Source organism: Protopterus annectens, chromosome 9.part0, assembly GCF_019279795.1.
Source record: "Protopterus annectens isolate FY-2018-M chromosome 9.part0, PAN1.0, whole genome shotgun sequence".
NCBI lineage: Eukaryota > Metazoa > Chordata > Ceratodontiformes > Protopteridae > Protopterus > Protopterus annectens.
This window is the reverse complement of record NC_056743.1, coordinates 1,266,111,031-1,266,128,401: the sequence shown is the minus strand read 5'-3', so window position 1 is coordinate 1,266,128,401 and position 17,371 is coordinate 1,266,111,031. Positions and strand designations below refer to the sequence as shown.

Here is a 17,371-nt window from a genome sequence, read left to right as displayed (position 1 = left end):
ATTAGATGGTGATATTCATCCAAACCCTGGCCCCAATACTAATACTCCCAATAACCCACACAACCTAACATATCCTACTATCACTACCCCTAACAGACCATCTAACTCCCTCCTGATAGCTCACCTTAACATCTGCAGCATTAACAATAAACTTACGCACCTACATGCACTCTTAGAGGTGCACTCATTTGACATTCTCTGTATTACAGAAACATGGCTAAAACCCTCAACTCTGGACCAGGAGATTACCCCTTCTGGATATAATATCCTAATATATGACCGCAAAATCAAAAAGGGTGGAGGTGTAGCCAATTTGTATAAATCTGAACTCCAAGTTTCACCCTTCAATGTGCTCCTACCCTCAGATACCAATGCTGAAACCCTTGCTGCCAAGCTACAAATCAACAACTCCAAATCTATCTATCTCATTTGCACATATCTCCCCCTGGAAATAATATTAATATACTTGAAAACATACTTAGTTACCTCTCTACCCACCTAACTCACAAAACCATTGTGTTAGGAGACTTTAATATAGACTGGGCAACTTGTAGTTCCCCTAATCCTACCAATTATATAAATCTTCACGGTTTCTCACAGATAATAACCACTCCTACTAGAATCCAAAAACCAAGCAATGAGGAAATCACCCTAGACTGGATCCTTCTCAACAGCCATCTTGATACTTATAAACCAGGAACCCTTCCCGACGATATCAGTGACCATATGCTAACCTATATCATTAAACAAAAAAATCACAGCCCTAATAATAATAATTTTAAATCATCCCACTCCAAAAAATTCTTTAATCCAGAGAGCTTCCAAAACTAACTGAAAGCATGTGACTGGTCACCTATGTTTCATCTTCAACTTAATGAAGCAGTGACCTACTTTAATAATAGATTCCTTCAAATCCTAGATTACCACACCCCCTATCGCTCTTCCCGAATAAGAACCAAAATTGCCCCCTGGCTTACAAAACATACTAGGCAAAAGATCCTCCTCAGAAATAAAATTTGGGCCAAATGGAGAGCCTCCAAAAGTCCATCAGATCAACTTTACTTTAAACAGTTAAAAAATGCCACCAAGAATAACATTCTCAGAGACGAAAAAGACTATTACCTTCACCTCCAACAAACCCACCAACAAAAACTACAAAAATTCTGGTCAGGCATTAACAAACTTCTTCAAACAGGGCACTCTATAACTCCTGCCCCTTCAGGATTCAACCATAATAACTCTAACCAGATTCCTGATGCCTTTAATAACTATTTTACTGAAGCCATTCTAACCCTAGTTAATACTTTACCACCTATTACCACTCCACTATTAAATAACAATAATACTTCAACTCCAACCTTCCATATACAACCTGTACCCACATCCCTCATTTGCAACCTCCTTCAAAAACTTAAACCATGCACCCCTTCTGCTGACTGTCTTCCAGCAGAATACCTGCAAATTGCAGCTAAAGCCATTGCCTACCCCATCTCCATCCTTATAAATAGAACAATTTTAGAAAGCAAAATCCCTTCCATATGGAAAATATCCCATATCATCCCTCTACACAAAGGTGGGTCAATTACCGAGCTCTCCAACTTTCGGCCTATCGCCTTACTCTCTCCAATACCTAAAATAATGGAAAAATGCATACACAGACAACTACTTCACCACCTCCTCCATAACAATTTACTTGCCAACTGCCAGCATGGTTTTAGGCCATTCCATAGCACAACAACTGCCCTGCTATCCTTTTCTGACTCCATAAACAAAAATTGTAACAGTAATACTTTCTCCTCTGCACTATTTATTGACCTTTCAAAAGCTTTTGATATGGTGAACCATAACATGCTTATTGACATACTAAAAGCCCAATCACTGGACACACAAGCACTACAATGGTTTAAATCCTATCTTGAAAACAGATAGCAAGCAGTACTTTGGGATAATAATCTTTCTACTTCCCTCCCTGTGAACATTGGAGTACCACAAGGCTCTATTTTAGGACCTCTTCTCTTTTCATTGTTTATTAATGATCTACATACCAAAATTCCTCAAGCCACCTGCATACAATATGCAGATGACTCAAATTTAATTTGTTCAGCCAAGTCCATAACCTCTCTCCAGTCCCTCACCCAAACAGTGTTAACAGTGTTGAAAATTGTCAAATGTCAATATCAAGGTGCAGGTACTCCACGACTATCTAAGCCAACCATCAACCAAAAAAGCAAAAAATCAAGAAAAAATTTTTATACTTGAACATCAAAAAAACTTTATTCCATGGGTTGTTAGCGCTTTCACGTCTACTCTGGATGCTTCTTCAGATTTTAGTGTTGAAAATTGGTTCATGCAACACTGCCTCCTTCTGAACCCCCAAAAAACAAAATTATTACTCTTTGCTCCTACTCATAAGTCACCTCAACTACACTTCATAGTAACCTCCAACAATGGAACTAACATATCCCCTGACACTACAACCAGTCTACTAGGAGTAACAATTGATAACAACCGTAGCTATGATGACCATATAAATTCTACAATAAAGTCTATCAACAAAAACTAGGCAACCTTTACAGAATCAATCCCTTCCTTACCCCTTCTGCCAGAATCACTATTGCCCAGACACAAATGATCTCTACCCTGCTATATGCTTCTACAATATATACCAATCTATCTAGAAACAACCTTACCAAACTTTCCACCAGTTGCAAAAATATAGCCAGATTTGCCACTGGCACCCCCTTTAGAACTCACCACTGCCACAACCTCAAACAACTGGGATGGTTAGAACTGCAGAACCTACTACTGTGTCAACAACTTGGTATCACCCAAAAGATCCTTTATCACCCAAATAATACCCCAATCCTTACTAATCTGATTACCCCCTACAAAAATCTGGCAACACTATGCTCAGCTAACAAGAGTCTAGTTTCCACTACTAAATCTAACAACAAAGCTGGAGACTCACTTTTCTCCAACACAGTTGGAAAAAGCTGGAACCAGCTTCCTAATGAACTTTCATCTCTTGCTTCCACTCATCTTTTTAAAAATCATCTTAAAGAATATCTTAAAACTCACTGGCTTTGTCCCTGCTCTAACCCTGACCGATATCTCTTTCCCCTTCTTGCTTTCTCTACACATCTCTACTCCACTGTTCTATGTCACATACCTGTAATATTGATTACCTTCTTACTACTTAAAAAAATAAAAAATTGATAAAAATGGTTTACAATTCAAAATTTTGTTCTTTTGATTGCTATCTCTCAGATGATTGCTCTCTGTATTTGATCTTAGCTTTAACCTACTAAAGGACTCTGTACAAGTTTATCTGAACCTCAATGTAACAATGTGCTGTAATTCATTTGACTATTACTATATTAATGTAATCTCTGTCACTGCTAATGCTTGGAGCTTTTCTCCCCGGGCCTCTACTGAAAATGGACATATATCCAGCTAGACTAGCCCGGTCAAGAAATGTAAAATAAAATAAATAAAATAAAAATAAATAATAAATAAATATAATGGCTCATTGTCTCCTTTGGCAATAAAGTACCCCTGATAATTATGATATACATAGTACCCCTCTAACCTCAAACACAGTGTAGTGAGCGTTTGGAACACATTTTGTTAGCACTCTACACTTTCATCACTGTGTCCATAGTGGTGACACATATATTCTCCATTGTGCATATCATACATATGGACATCACATCTAAGACCAGGGTTGTCATACCTCTTCTGTACTCCAACCTTATCAGACTACTAAGTGAGTACAATGCTCCCTTCTGTCTGTACCTCACCAGACACCTGCAGCAATTGGAGAAAACATAGGGTTGTGCCTGGGGGACTACAGATCCTCTAAACCTGACATACATGGGAAGACTGAAAGACCTGTCAGTGTACTCAGTATCATGCAGGCTGCTGAGAGGTGACCTTTGCCTGGCCTACAGAGCAGTCTCAGACATTGACCTACTGGAAATGCTTGGCATCTGCAAATCAAATGGGACAAGAATAACTTGTATCAGGGTTCTCTAACTAGCCTGTGACATAAACAGAGCATGCTGGAGAGATAGATAGATCACCCCAACAACTTACACTCCTCTGTAATAGGCTCCCACTGCATGTGAATCATTGCTTCTTGATGTCCCTATTCAAGTAAAACCTTCACTACTGATTGAGTGATAGTAAAGCCACCTCTGGGGTGGCACCTATGCCCCACATGGACAGGGCCATTTGAGGCTGCTCACAAAATCACTCTGCTAACAATTACCATCCAACTCTGTTCAGTAAGGGTACTTGTATTTTTTCACAGCTAGGCTTCTAAACACCATAAGGCCATTGGGCTAGTAGCCTCCTATGAACATATGAAGCATGAGCCTAAGCAGGTCTCCCAACATTTGGTCTCCCACATGACCTGCTGATGTCATTTACTATATGGTCACCTGCAGTTTTGTAAAAGTCAGACTTGTGCCATGTTTCTTGCATAACACACTGTGTTCTGTACTCTGTATGCTTAGATAGGTAGGGGTTCTGTTCTCACTGCATTCAACTGTGTGTGTGTGTGTGTGTGTGTGTGTGTGTGTGTGTGTGTGTGTGTGTGTGTCTCTGCAGGCAGAAGAGCTGAAGTGTGTATCCCACAGTTACTAATCCAATGGCATGGGTTGACAGAATTTTGATACTTGCAGATGCATACATGTCCATTTCATGCGGCCAGTCCAACATCCTGTCTCCAACATAGCCTGTTGGTGTCATCCAGTATAAGTTCACTTGCAGTGTTGTAAAAGTCAGACTTGTGGAGAGGTGCTTGCATAAAGTACTTTGCTCTGTAGTCTGTGTAATTGGGTAGGTATGGGTTGTGTTCTCACTGCAGTCAACTGTGTGTGTGTGTGTGTGTGTGTGTGTGTGTGTGTGTGTGTGTGTGTGTGTGTGTGTGTGTGTGTCTAGACAGAACAGCAGAAATGTGTATCCCACAGTTACTGCTCCAATGACATGGATTGACAGTATTTTTATACCTACAGATGCCTACACGTCCATTTCATGCAGCCTACCCAACATCTTGTCTCCCACATGGCGGCTGATGTCATCTACTATAAGTTCATCTGCAGTCTTGTAAAAGTCAGACTTGTGCCATGGTGTTTGTGTAAAGTACGGTACTGTGCAGTCTGTATAATTAGATTGGTAGGGGTTCTGCTCTCACTGCAGTCAACTGGATGTCTGTGTGTGAGCTGTTGCTTGACATTACAGAAAGTATTTTACACCAGCATGTGGAACACTCTCATATTCTTCTCAACAGACACTGCTGATGTCATCAGCTATAAATTGTTGTCTGAGACACTCCAAGTCGGACTGGAGCTGTGGCATTAGTGTAAAGTCCTGGGTTCTGTAATCTGTGTACTTAGGCAGAGGTTCTGTTCTCACTGCAGTCAGCTGTGTGTGGGTGTGTGTACATGTGCATGTGTGTGTGTGTGTGTGTGTGTGTGTGTGTGTGTGTGTGTGTGTGTGTGTGTGTGAGAGAGAGAGAGAGAGAGAGAGAGCTGTTGCTTGACATTACAGAGAGCATTTTATGCCAGCATGTGGGACACTGTTTTATTCTCCTCAACATACACTGCTGCTATCATCAGCTATATCACATTTTTGGATATGTAGTACTCCTACCAGGGGCAGGGTGATAGACTGTCCTGGAGGCCAGGCAGAAGTCACCTCATCCTATGCAATAAAGATTACTGTGACATGGCTTATAGTCTATCCACACACACCAGGGCATGGTTTGTATGCCCTGTGTCATCTTGCTGAGAAAGCCCTGTGGTCTCTCCAGCTGCTACATGTGTCTGGTGAGGTGCATGAAAAGAGAGCATTATACTGTATTAGTGTTATGATGAGGTTTGACTACAGTGCTATAATACAATCCTAAGATCTTATTATGTTAGTGTGGCTTATGATGTGCGTATCATAGGCTTTCAATACCAGTGTAGACACTTGGTGGTCAAAGTTCAGATTCCTATGTACATGTGCTTGCATCACTGGGTTTCTGCATATAAGGACTGTTGTAAATGCTGTGACTAACATGGAATTCCACTTTTCAGATGGGCAACATTACAAACACACATTTCTGCATTTAATTGTACATCTTGTGCCTTTGTCACCGGTGTGTGTGTTAGCTTCTCCTGTACTATGTTGTCACCACTGGTGGACTTGATTGCACACAATATGCAAGAATCAGAAAACTTGGAAGCCAAAGGCCATATATCTTATTCTGAACTGTTGAGAAATAGAGTTCAAACAGTGGAAGAGCCAAGCACAAATCTCTGAAGTTTGTCAAAGGTGACAGCTCTACTGGTATAGGTTGATTCACCAGCTTTCACATGATGTGTTCTGTCAGTGAGAAAGTTGGTCATCCATCAACTGACGTAAGGGTTAATCCCCAGCTTGGAGGTTTTCCCAATGATACTGTGTGGAGATTGTGCCAAAACCTTAGGCCAGTTCATGATAGGCAGTATGCACTGTCTTACATTATCCAGGCATATCACATGGAATCAGTGGACTGTGACAAAATCACAGATCACGTTTGGCATGACTCAGCACATACGCCTTCCTGATATGGTTGGATACACAATTCAACACACCTTCCACATGGCCTATGTTCCCATACAAGGATGTACATCAGCATGCATCACTGAGATGTGGGGACAGCATCTGATACATGCATGTATACAGAAATCCTTACACTCCTTGACTGTGAGGTAGACCAACATGTCATTATGGACCTTTTCTATATGTACACTAGTAATATTCCTGGTGTGTGCAACTGACCTGTGTGAGCTGTTAATGCTACATCAAGTCCATTACATCTGATAGATGTCCTCAAAGACAAATCCATACTGAGGTATTCAATCAACACTGTCATATGTGACCATAAACAGCTATATCACCATATGGGTAGATCAGTGTTTGGCATACATGGCATCTCACTATGATGACAGTGTGACATGACCTATAACTCAGGTACAGTGATCAGGTCGATACATCAGGGGTGTCTGTTAGGCCCTTTCCTGCCTATTAGATAAGTGATGGACATCACAGATGACATACACATGCTGTGTCCAAACAGCTGCCTGAAGGACTACAGATTGTGGGCAGTCATTGACTCCAACTGTGATATTAGTATAATACAGACAGTATCAACACATACCAAAAACTGCTGCTACAGCCATGACAACACCTGCATTGACAACAAACATGCAGTGATTTGCTGAATCAGGAAACAAACACATCACCCAAGCATAATGTGGATATCACACCATATAATTAGACCAATAGGTATGTGACCCGTGTCCTGGGTAGATGGCAAGTGGTACATCCACCAGCATGTGGTCACAGTGCTGACTAATCCCTTGAATGTAAAACAAGTACTGGGTATGTGAAGGGCAAGCATGTTAGAGGCCTTAATACCTTCATGGTTCCCAGCCTTCATCACATCAATAACTGTGTGCAATGCACCCTTTTTCATGTACCTCCCTACACATCCTCCAGTGATGTGTATCTGAAGTGTACTGCCTTAGTTACAGTGTGCTGTCACAGAGCTTATTGGCCATACCTAGTTATTATTCCTGTGAAATATACACAGCTGTCTGATGGTGTAGAACACCAACCAAGTTGTTATACCTGATCATGTGTGCTACCTGTTCTGCTTATGTACACACTGCATACATAGGTGTTTGACAACATTAATGGCATGTATGTCATTTGTGACAGTGTGGATTGTGCCATATACATATATATATATATATATATATATATATATATATATATATATATATATATATATATATATATATATATATTTATGTGTGTGTATGTGTGTATATGCATATATATATATATATATATATATATATATATATATATATATATATATATGTGTGTGTGTGTTAGTGGTGGTATTATTCTGATATTGTCCATGACTGTGGTTGGTTTTTGTAATGTTTTCCACAATCCTTTACCTGTGACCACCTTGCTTGAGACCTGCTGAGAGTACACTCATATTCAGGCGTATCAGTTTGCACTGCTTCACATTATGGACCCTACCCCAATTGTATATCAGATCCCTGATAGATGTCCTCTGCATTGTTCATGTAAGGATGCTTTTCTCACACAGACATCCTCCCCATTGTTATGTCACCTTTTGTGACAGTCACAAACAACACATTTTCACTATGCAGTCTGTACTGTACCATATAGATGTTTGCTTGGTGTTGCTGCTCGACCATCTTCCATTGACATGCCCTCCTCTGCTGTACATGAGGGAGTTTCACCTGTTCTCTTTCCCTGTGTTCGTTCCTACAATTCATCTGCCTGTCCCTATTCAATACACACACTTCCCTTGAGTGAACATTTTACATGGCACTCCATGTCTTGTTAAAATCATTAACACAACTTCAATACAGAATGCCGGAAATGGGATATCACAATACTCTGCACTGTAGGTGCACTATCCTGTACTGTGTTTCGACCATATACTTCACATATACTTCACATTAATACCTCTCCACTGTCCAGATATCCCCAGGATGCCCAGATGTTTTCCTTATCAAATTTGTGGCTTTCTGCCATATCACTGGGGTGATCTCTGGCCTGATGTGACTCACTATTACATACATTTGAGTGCATACCTCTCCATTGTCCTGATTTGTGCAGAATGTCCAGTTTTTTTGTCACATATTTGTTATCTTTTCCTCATAACATTTTGTTTTCTGGCATGTCATTGTGGATTGGTCAGAAACTGATGACTGACATTTGAGTTTCAAACTTCATGCTCTTCAGAAATAATGTACAACCTATTTATTCTATCAACTTTCTAAGTTTGGAAGTGCAATATTAAAAATCCATCCCTATTTTGGACCTTTGTCCCCCATTATTTATGCCTTTGTCCGCATATCTTGCTCAAAGAGGATGACAGGTATGTTTGAGTTTCATTATACCATGTCTATGCAACATCTGTGGCAAATATATCCGTATTTCTGGTTAAATATCCCTGCATTATGTTGACCTTTGTGGAAATATGTTGCACTAACAGATTCACATCTATCTGTTAAGCCCTGGTGGTCATTCTGGCACTCCGTACAAATCCACAGACCGTAGGTGCTCTGCATTAAACAGAATTGTAGCCATGTTTACTTACATGCCACAAAACCTAACTTGGGTGCACCGCATATTATTAATATGCATTGCATGCTGCCACGCACCATCACACAAACATGTAAACTCCATGTAGGCTCTGGGTGAAGCCTAAACAGAGTTTATTGAATCCTGGGGAATTATTTATTTATGTATAATGTATATGTGAACCTATAAAAAAAGATTCAGGTTGTGTAAAATCAGAAGTTTCAGGATTCAGTTTCTGACTAACTAGTAACTGCTAATCTGAATCACAAGGGATTGGATGTTTTGTAGTGCATAGAAAGTTGAAGTAGATGTATTTTATTTTAAGGTTAATGTGTCAGGAAACTACAGATAATAACGTTTTGCTTATTTTATAGTTTGTAGAAAGTTATTAACATAGGTTTTACAAGAACATCAGTACTGGTAATTTTTGTGTATAGACATATGGAAACCTTCATTCATGTAGAGAGTGGTAACTACCAATAATTGCCAGTTGTTTCAAACCAATAGTAATCTGTACATTGTAACTCTATCTGGATTACTTTACACATATACACGTTTGGATTTTCACAAAATGTTATTTTTCCTGAAATTACAGGAGACTAGATGCAGTCGGGCATGTGCTATTAGTAATCCTCAAACCTTTTTGCAAAAACATGAATAAACTAGGACACGTTAGTTAATGGATGAATTAATTAACTAACTGACTAAGACTAGTGACTAAGGGAGAAAAAATAATCCAGCTACAGGAGAGGTTGTGTGGCATTATCTGAAGACGTTTGCACACAGTGCAGATGAAAAGCGCTTCAATAAATTCATTTAATCTACTATTGGTGAAGCTTGTTTGGTCTATCCCTTGGACTGCTGCAGTACCTTGTTCCTGGAATTTATTACAGGTGTGGCATTAATGACATTTTTGTGTCTGTGCATCAGGGAGTTGTTACTTATGAAGTGTGAGACACGTTTAGTGGTGATAATTTTATCTTATGGTAATTCTGACCTAGGGACTGATTTGTTCAATAAAACAGATTTAATGACTTTCTTCACTTTGAGAAAAGTGTATCAACAGTTGAAGATTATGTTAGTATTCGAAATGCAGTTAATTTGATGCTCAGGCTGATGTGTTTCTATTACCAGACACTTTTCACTGTATGCACAGTATGAACAAACATATTTTTCAGTGCAGCAGCACAACTGATACTATTCAAGCATCAGCTTAGAAAGTGAACTGGCATGTTTCTAGTGACTTTTGCCAGAATTATTTCTATGACTACCTGCAGAAGCAAGTAATAAGGGCTGCTTAATGATACACAGTATATAAAAATATCAGGCTTCAAGTGTGAGTTATCTAATGATCAATGATCATGGGACATGGGAATAAAAGGATACCAACAGTGTCTTATACATTTTATGTAGATTAACAGTAGTCACATAAGACTTGTGGGAACATGTAAATTGGAGGGGGTTTGTAAAAGTGCAATGAGAGCAGTAGAGAAGTTAGTAGTGCATATAGGATAAATGCAGATGACTTTCATATGCTGTGGAATTCATGGAGGTTAAACCCTGATGACTTGAAGTTATATAGATAGTTCTGAAATTAATACAAGTAAATGAGATGCGTATTTATTCCATTCTGAAAAGAGAGAATGTGTGACTTACAAATACTACACAATCATTCTAGGCATTGAATGATAATTAAGATTCATCTGGGTATACTATAGAAAGCTGTATATTTTTCATATGCCAAAGGAGCTGACAGCTCACCATGGGCATGGCTAACCTGTCTGATTCCAGGTTGGGGGGCTCATAGGTGTAACATTTATAATTCTAATTTTGCTATGGTTCATGTGTAAGCCCTTAATGATGAAGATAGTACAAAATAGGTGCTGATAAATTAATGCTATTCATAAAGTATGTATATATGGGTCTGCTTTGTTCTGTTGAATCTCATTTCACTGAATTTGATTTCACCCCGACCACAACGATGAAAACAAATTACCAAAAACTCATTTCACTGAATCTCATTTCACTGAACTGAACTTAGTATATATATATGGCACTGTGTAGAGTACTGTAAGACAAGTAAAAGGTATATGCCCTTTTTCCCCACTGTAGTGCAATCCTGGAGTTAGTATACCTAGTTAGGGGGGTGCGGGGGCACAGCCCCCCACATTGGGAGGTGTAGTGGGCATGGCCCCCAACTTAGTTTGAGTACATATTGTCTTCTGGAGAGAGTTAGTCACTGGTGTTGTAACTATGCATGTCTATTGTTTAAAATGTATTGTTTTGAAGTTTTTGGTAAAATACAAATAGAACAAACAAGTTTTTTCCAGTTATGCATCAGATGTTGCGATGACTTTCAAATGCTGTGGAATTCATGGCGGTTAAACCCTGATGACTTGAAGTTAGATAGATATTTCTGAAATTAATCAAAATAAATTTCCTTTGGCCTCATCTGCTGTGTTCTAGATGTTGAACTCCTATCCAGATCTACTGAGTCATCCTTCTGGGCAATGTCTCCTGGACATGAAGACTTTGCCCATAACCTCATGTACTCTTTTTCCAAGTTGTTGAGAGGCATGTCTAACACTGTGCATCTGTAATCAGTGTAGCCATTTTTAAGCAATGAGTATCGTACTAGCTTATATTTTTGGCAAAACCCTTTGCAATGAATAGTTACAAACCTTTGCTGTACAGTGACTGAAATAAAATTTCATTTAATTATTTGTATCAAAACGTATTGTTCTTTAATGTGATTTGGTACTTTTCTGCAGGTGTAAAAGTGTTGTTCCGGGTAGCCCTATTGCTTGTTAAAATTGCACTGGGTTCCCCAGAAAAGGTGAAAGAGTGCAATGAGCTGGTAGACACTCTAGAGAAACTGCGCACCATTCCACCACAACTTCTTCAAGAAGAATTTGTAGTCCATGAGGTAAGTAAATAAGCTAGTTTCTATCTTAAAAACTGAAATGCATGAATGATAATTACAGGGTAACTGTTATTACAACTGTAAACGGCACATTAGAAGAATCATACACGAAATTGGAACCATTTTAATGAATAACTCAGTGTTAGGCTATATGTGGGATATATGACCATGCATGGCAAACTAAGGCAGGAGGAGCAGAAAGCGTCAACTGTACAATAAGAGGACAACTCCCTCCCCCAAACACCCATCACTTTCTTTTGAAGTATTATAAAAAGAAAAGGGTCATGCTACTAAGACAACAAGGGAAATAACCTGTTTTGGTGTGATATTTTCAAATTTCCTTAAGTTGCTCTTTCCCTTTTCAGCTGCTCTGTTATCCCCAAAAGTTATCATACTTCCCAAATATCCATCATTCTGGTTTTTATTCAGAATTCCATCCATCCATTTATTTTATGTTCCACTTTTATCCATTTCAGGATAACAGGATCTAGCCCCTACTCAGACTGTTGCAATTACTAGGAAAGAACCAGATCTGAATTGGATGCCAGCCAATTACAGGGCTTATATATGTACATGCTCACACTCGGTTCTGGAGAAAATTTATAATGCCACCTTGCAGCCTGCCTGCATTTTCAGCCTCCCTCCACTAGAAAAGTTATTTCACAGCCACCCATCACTGGAAAAGCTGAATGCAATAATGGTACCAGCTACAAAGCTTGAAACTGTTGGGATATTATCAAATCTACATATAAAGTACTTTATCCATAAAATACCAGAAAAGGGTACTGTTAAGCTCTTGTTGTGTTCCCTTTTCATGTGAAGCTCTGTGTTTTATTGTTGCAAACTACATATACTCTTATTTTAAAATCTGTGAAAAGATTTCTGACATTTCTTCATAGGAATTTGATTGTGTGATAAAGCTACTGTAAATAAATGAAAAAAAACTTGACTGTAAAAATGCTAGAGGTGGGAATGAATAGAGAGTTGAGGACTCAGTGGGACTGTGTAGATGCATTGTGGATGAACTAGATGGACAAATGATTCCTTCCACTGGCAATTATATGTGTTTCTAAGTCTAAATTAAAATACAGTCAAGAAATGTACTTGGCAGACTTAAGTTAACTAATTGGAATGGAACAGGCTACAAGAGCATAGCATAATTTGTAAAATATACAATGAATCTTTGCGCAATAGTTGTGGAAAAGGAGAGTTTAGAAGGCATTTACTGGTGAGTAATCTGTGACAAGTAGGAAGGCCTTCAATTATCTAGGTAATATGAAAATCATAGGTCTGAGATACTGCTTTTTTAATCACTGATTTGATGTTGTCATTTTCATTCATTCCTTAACTGTTTTGTTCAGATCTGATCCTCAGATCTGACTCAGCTGCTTCTTCCAGCTCATGCAACATTCTGAAATTCTCAAGCTCTTCCCTTTACCCATAATGCCCTAGTCACGTAACATACCTCAGATCTCATTTGCTGTCTTAGTATACGAATGTGGTCACTGTTTACACTAGAGCAAGCACACTCTGTTTCTGTGATTTAAAGTTATTCTATATATTATACCCTTTTTGTTTGTCCACCCTTTTTATAACACTTTATATAACTCTTATATCTATACAGGAAAATATTTTACTCTCCCTTTGAGTATTAAGTATCATTGTTTGTATTTCCTTGGCACGTCTTAGTATTCTTTTTACCATTGCAGGTATTTTTCTTTATTTCTTTCCTAGTGGCTATTTAAAAAAAAAAATCACTTCTTAATTCTTAATTCTTTCCCGTTGAATGTTAAATCTGATGCTGTCAGTTTTCATTCATTCCTTAACTAATAGGTTTGGATCTGATCCTCGGATCTGACTTGGCCATTATACTAGCTCATGGCCTCCAAAACAATCTCGAGCTCCTTCCCTACCCATAATACACCAATCCCTAACATCCCCCAGATCTCATTTGCCGCTTTTGTATCTGTACTTGGTTTTCTTCAGCTCTCAAGACATAGAGTGGGAGATAAGTTTTTCTATACATTTTCCCTTTCTAACAATCTATTTGTTAAATATATATCTTTTTCTTTGTCTCTGTACATCTAAGCTCCTTTCATACACTCGTTAGAGTAATTTTCCACCTACTTTTGTTGGTAGGCCTAGTTTTCCTTTCCAACCCTTATATATTTTGTGTATTCTAAATGTACCATTGTTGATATTACCTTTTCCTTTCTATTACACCTGGTATAATTTTTTTAGCACCATAGGTGGTACTTTACTTGTCTGTCCTTTCTTAGTTTAAAAAAAAAAAAAGTTGTTGTATATTTTTGGTTTCTTATCTTTTTGACAAGATGTCCAAAAAAGGTCCTTCAGGATTAAAAATGTGAGAAGGGTGGGCACAAATTGAATATATCTGATGCCCATTCTCTTTGAGTATATTATTTGGGCCCAGATTATTTAAAAATAGATTGCAGTATTTGTAATAAGTTAAACTCTCATGTTCTTGCAGGTAGGAGAAATAAATTAATATTAAAGTGTTTGCAGCCCACCTCTGTTTATGAAGCCATCAGGGGGGTTTAATCCCCCAAACAGAAAGTTAAAGACCCATTGAAAAGCTCTAAACCTTCAGAGTCTTCAGTCTCTTCCACATCAGATACTCCAGAAAAAGTGGAGAAATTAGGTCTGAAACTTGTCAAGATCCACCCTTCTTCGGAGCTGACAAAATCTACTTCAGAATATACTGTTATGGATCTGAAGCCTCTACCCAGGACCACACACTGCCCTCATTTGAATCCTTTATTTGAATCCAGTTTCATCCAGGCTGCCATCCCCTTTTTTGGAAAGGCACTCCAAGTCTCCATCCCTGGCATCTTCTCATTCATCCAAGAGTCTGACTGAAGCAGATGTAGGGAGAATGATGAGGAAATTCCTCATGGTGCATATTACCCCTTCGGGACAGGAAGCCCAATCATCCACTAGTCCACCCATTACAGCTCCTTCTCTAATTCAGCCTGTTTTTTAGAGTCCTCAGATCCAAGCGTTTCATTTCTGTCTGATTCGGATCTGAAGAAAACACTTTTTTCAGATCTAAATACTACTCTGAGTGCACCAGCTCCGACATGCTCGAAGTCAGATAACTCTCAGAGCTGAAGCATCCCATTTGGATCCAGGAGGTTGGAGTTGACTCTGAGGTTTTCAGAGCCATCTGTTGCTATTGGAGCCTCAACACTGGGCGCCTCGACTCCGACTTCCACTTCGGGTGGGTTGTTCTCAGAGTAGAAGGAGGTGATGGGCCAGAAACTTGCTTTCTCACCTCCATTATTTTCTTTTATCTGGAGCAATCTACCTTTGAGGTTGTGAAGAGAGTGTTCGCTGCTCCGGCAGGACAGATGGGTCCTGCCCCTCAGATCCAACTTCTACTTCTCAAATGACTTTGCACTGTGAGCCTTAACATTCTACCTCATAGGAACAGCCAGCTCAAAGCTTCCACACCACCCAGCAGAGTATCCTAATCTCTTCTGATACTTCACCAGGCCACCCTACCAAGGAAGTCCGTAGGAAGAGGAAGTGCAAAATGAGGCACTTGGACTCTCCTCAAAAGTCAGTCACTGAGGATACTGACTTTTATGAAGGAGAGGGAGGCACAAAATCACCATCTGATGACATCTCATTTGGAGACATTCTTGAGATCCTTAAGCAGATGAGTGGCTGGTCTTCCCAAGACCCTTCTCAGGAGGAATCAGTATTTCTGGAGGCATTTGGAGCTGGCCCATCTACTTCCTGGGTTAGTCTACCTGCCAATGAGCTCATTGATTTGGTTTCTAGGCAGGTATGGAGGGAACCTGATATAGTTGAGCCAATTCCCAAAAGACTAGACTGAATTCTGGCTTCACCAGTAGGAAGGGAATGGGGTAAAGGGGTGCCAGTAGATGCCATGTTCATGGCAGCAGCTGCAAAAAAGGAACTTGTGGAACATAGTTTCTCTGTCCATCCTTCTAACAGAGAGTCTAGGGTGATTGACAGATTTGTGAAGAATGTTTATGATTCAGCAACTTTTGCAGTCAGATCACCGAAATATCTGGCATATTTTATGAGACTTCAAAGAGATTTGATTAAGGAGCTATCAAAATCTCTTTCTGGAATCGAAACTGCTGAGGATCAATCCTCAGTAGTCTCTCAGTTAGCTACCCTACAAGCTATATCTAATTCATCCATGAGGCTTATCTTGCACACTGCAAAAGGTGCCTCAAGGGACATAGGTTCAAGTATTTCCATCAGGAGGTATGCCTGGATGCCCTGTGTGATTTTGAGGAGCCCTTCAAGTCCTCATTTATCAGTGCTCCTTTTGATGGCATGCCACTTCTTTGATTGACCCCACAGTGAAGGACACACTCTTCAGGTATGAGAAAGACGGAAAGACTTTCTGTGCAGTGGGCATGCATTTTTCACCCCCTCAAAGGATCTTTTCCAGGAATCAAAGAATGTGGTTCAGGAAAGTCCCAGGGTCTTTTCCAGGACACACATGGAGATAGTTCCCCCAGAGGCAGAGAAGGGAGCTATAATGGAAGCTGATGCCCCTGTGGAAGAGGAGGCCCACAAAACAAGGGGTCTAGAGATTTTTTTTTCTGATGGACCCTTTCAGTGCTCCTGAAAGGAGGCCTGGTGGCAGTCAAGAGTCTCTTATCTCCACACCAGAGAGACTGGATAGCTACACCAAAAGACAGTTGGGTGCAGAAAATTATTTCCAGAGGTTATATAATTCCCTTTTCCCTACTTCCTCTATTCTTAAAAAAATTGTTAGATGTTCCACCCAATCAGAGGAAAGCAACAGCTGTAGAAATCCAAAAACTGCTAAGAAAGAGTCATCCAAGAGTTCCCACCAGACCAAATAGACTCTGAAACTTACTCAAGGTTCTTTTTACTGCCAAAGAAAACAGGGGACCGGAGACCAGTTTTGGATCTCACTATATTGAACAAGTCGGTTCGACAAATGAAGTTCTGGATGGTCAATGTTCAGTCCATTCTGCCCTTTTGGAGCAAGGATGACTGGTTGTGCTTGACAGACCATCAGGACGTGTACTATCAGATAAAGATGAACAGATGATTCAGAAGGTACTGACACTTCTAACTGAGAGCCAGTCACTGTCAGTTCAGAGCACTTCCCTTAGGCCTCACCACAGCCCCCAGGATGTTCACCAAATGCATGGCCCTGGTAGCAGGTCACTTGAGACTGCAAGGATTACAGGTGTTTCCATATCTAGACGACTGGCTCATTATTGCCTCGATGAGGCATCGACTGATAGA

The 17,371-nt window shown here is 39.7% G+C and overlaps 1 protein-coding gene across 1 annotated transcript in view; it reads left to right on the top strand.

Moving 5' to 3' along the window:
• Positions 1-17,371, top strand: part of LOC122811987 (carabin-like) — a 1,241,323-nt gene that overhangs the window by 1,114,104 nt on the left and 109,848 nt on the right. The window contains exon 9 of the mRNA XM_044084192.1: positions 11,934-12,088. Coding sequence (XP_043940127.1) covers positions 11,934-12,088 — 155 coding nt within the window. The remainder of the gene's footprint in view (positions 1-11,933; positions 12,089-17,371) is intronic.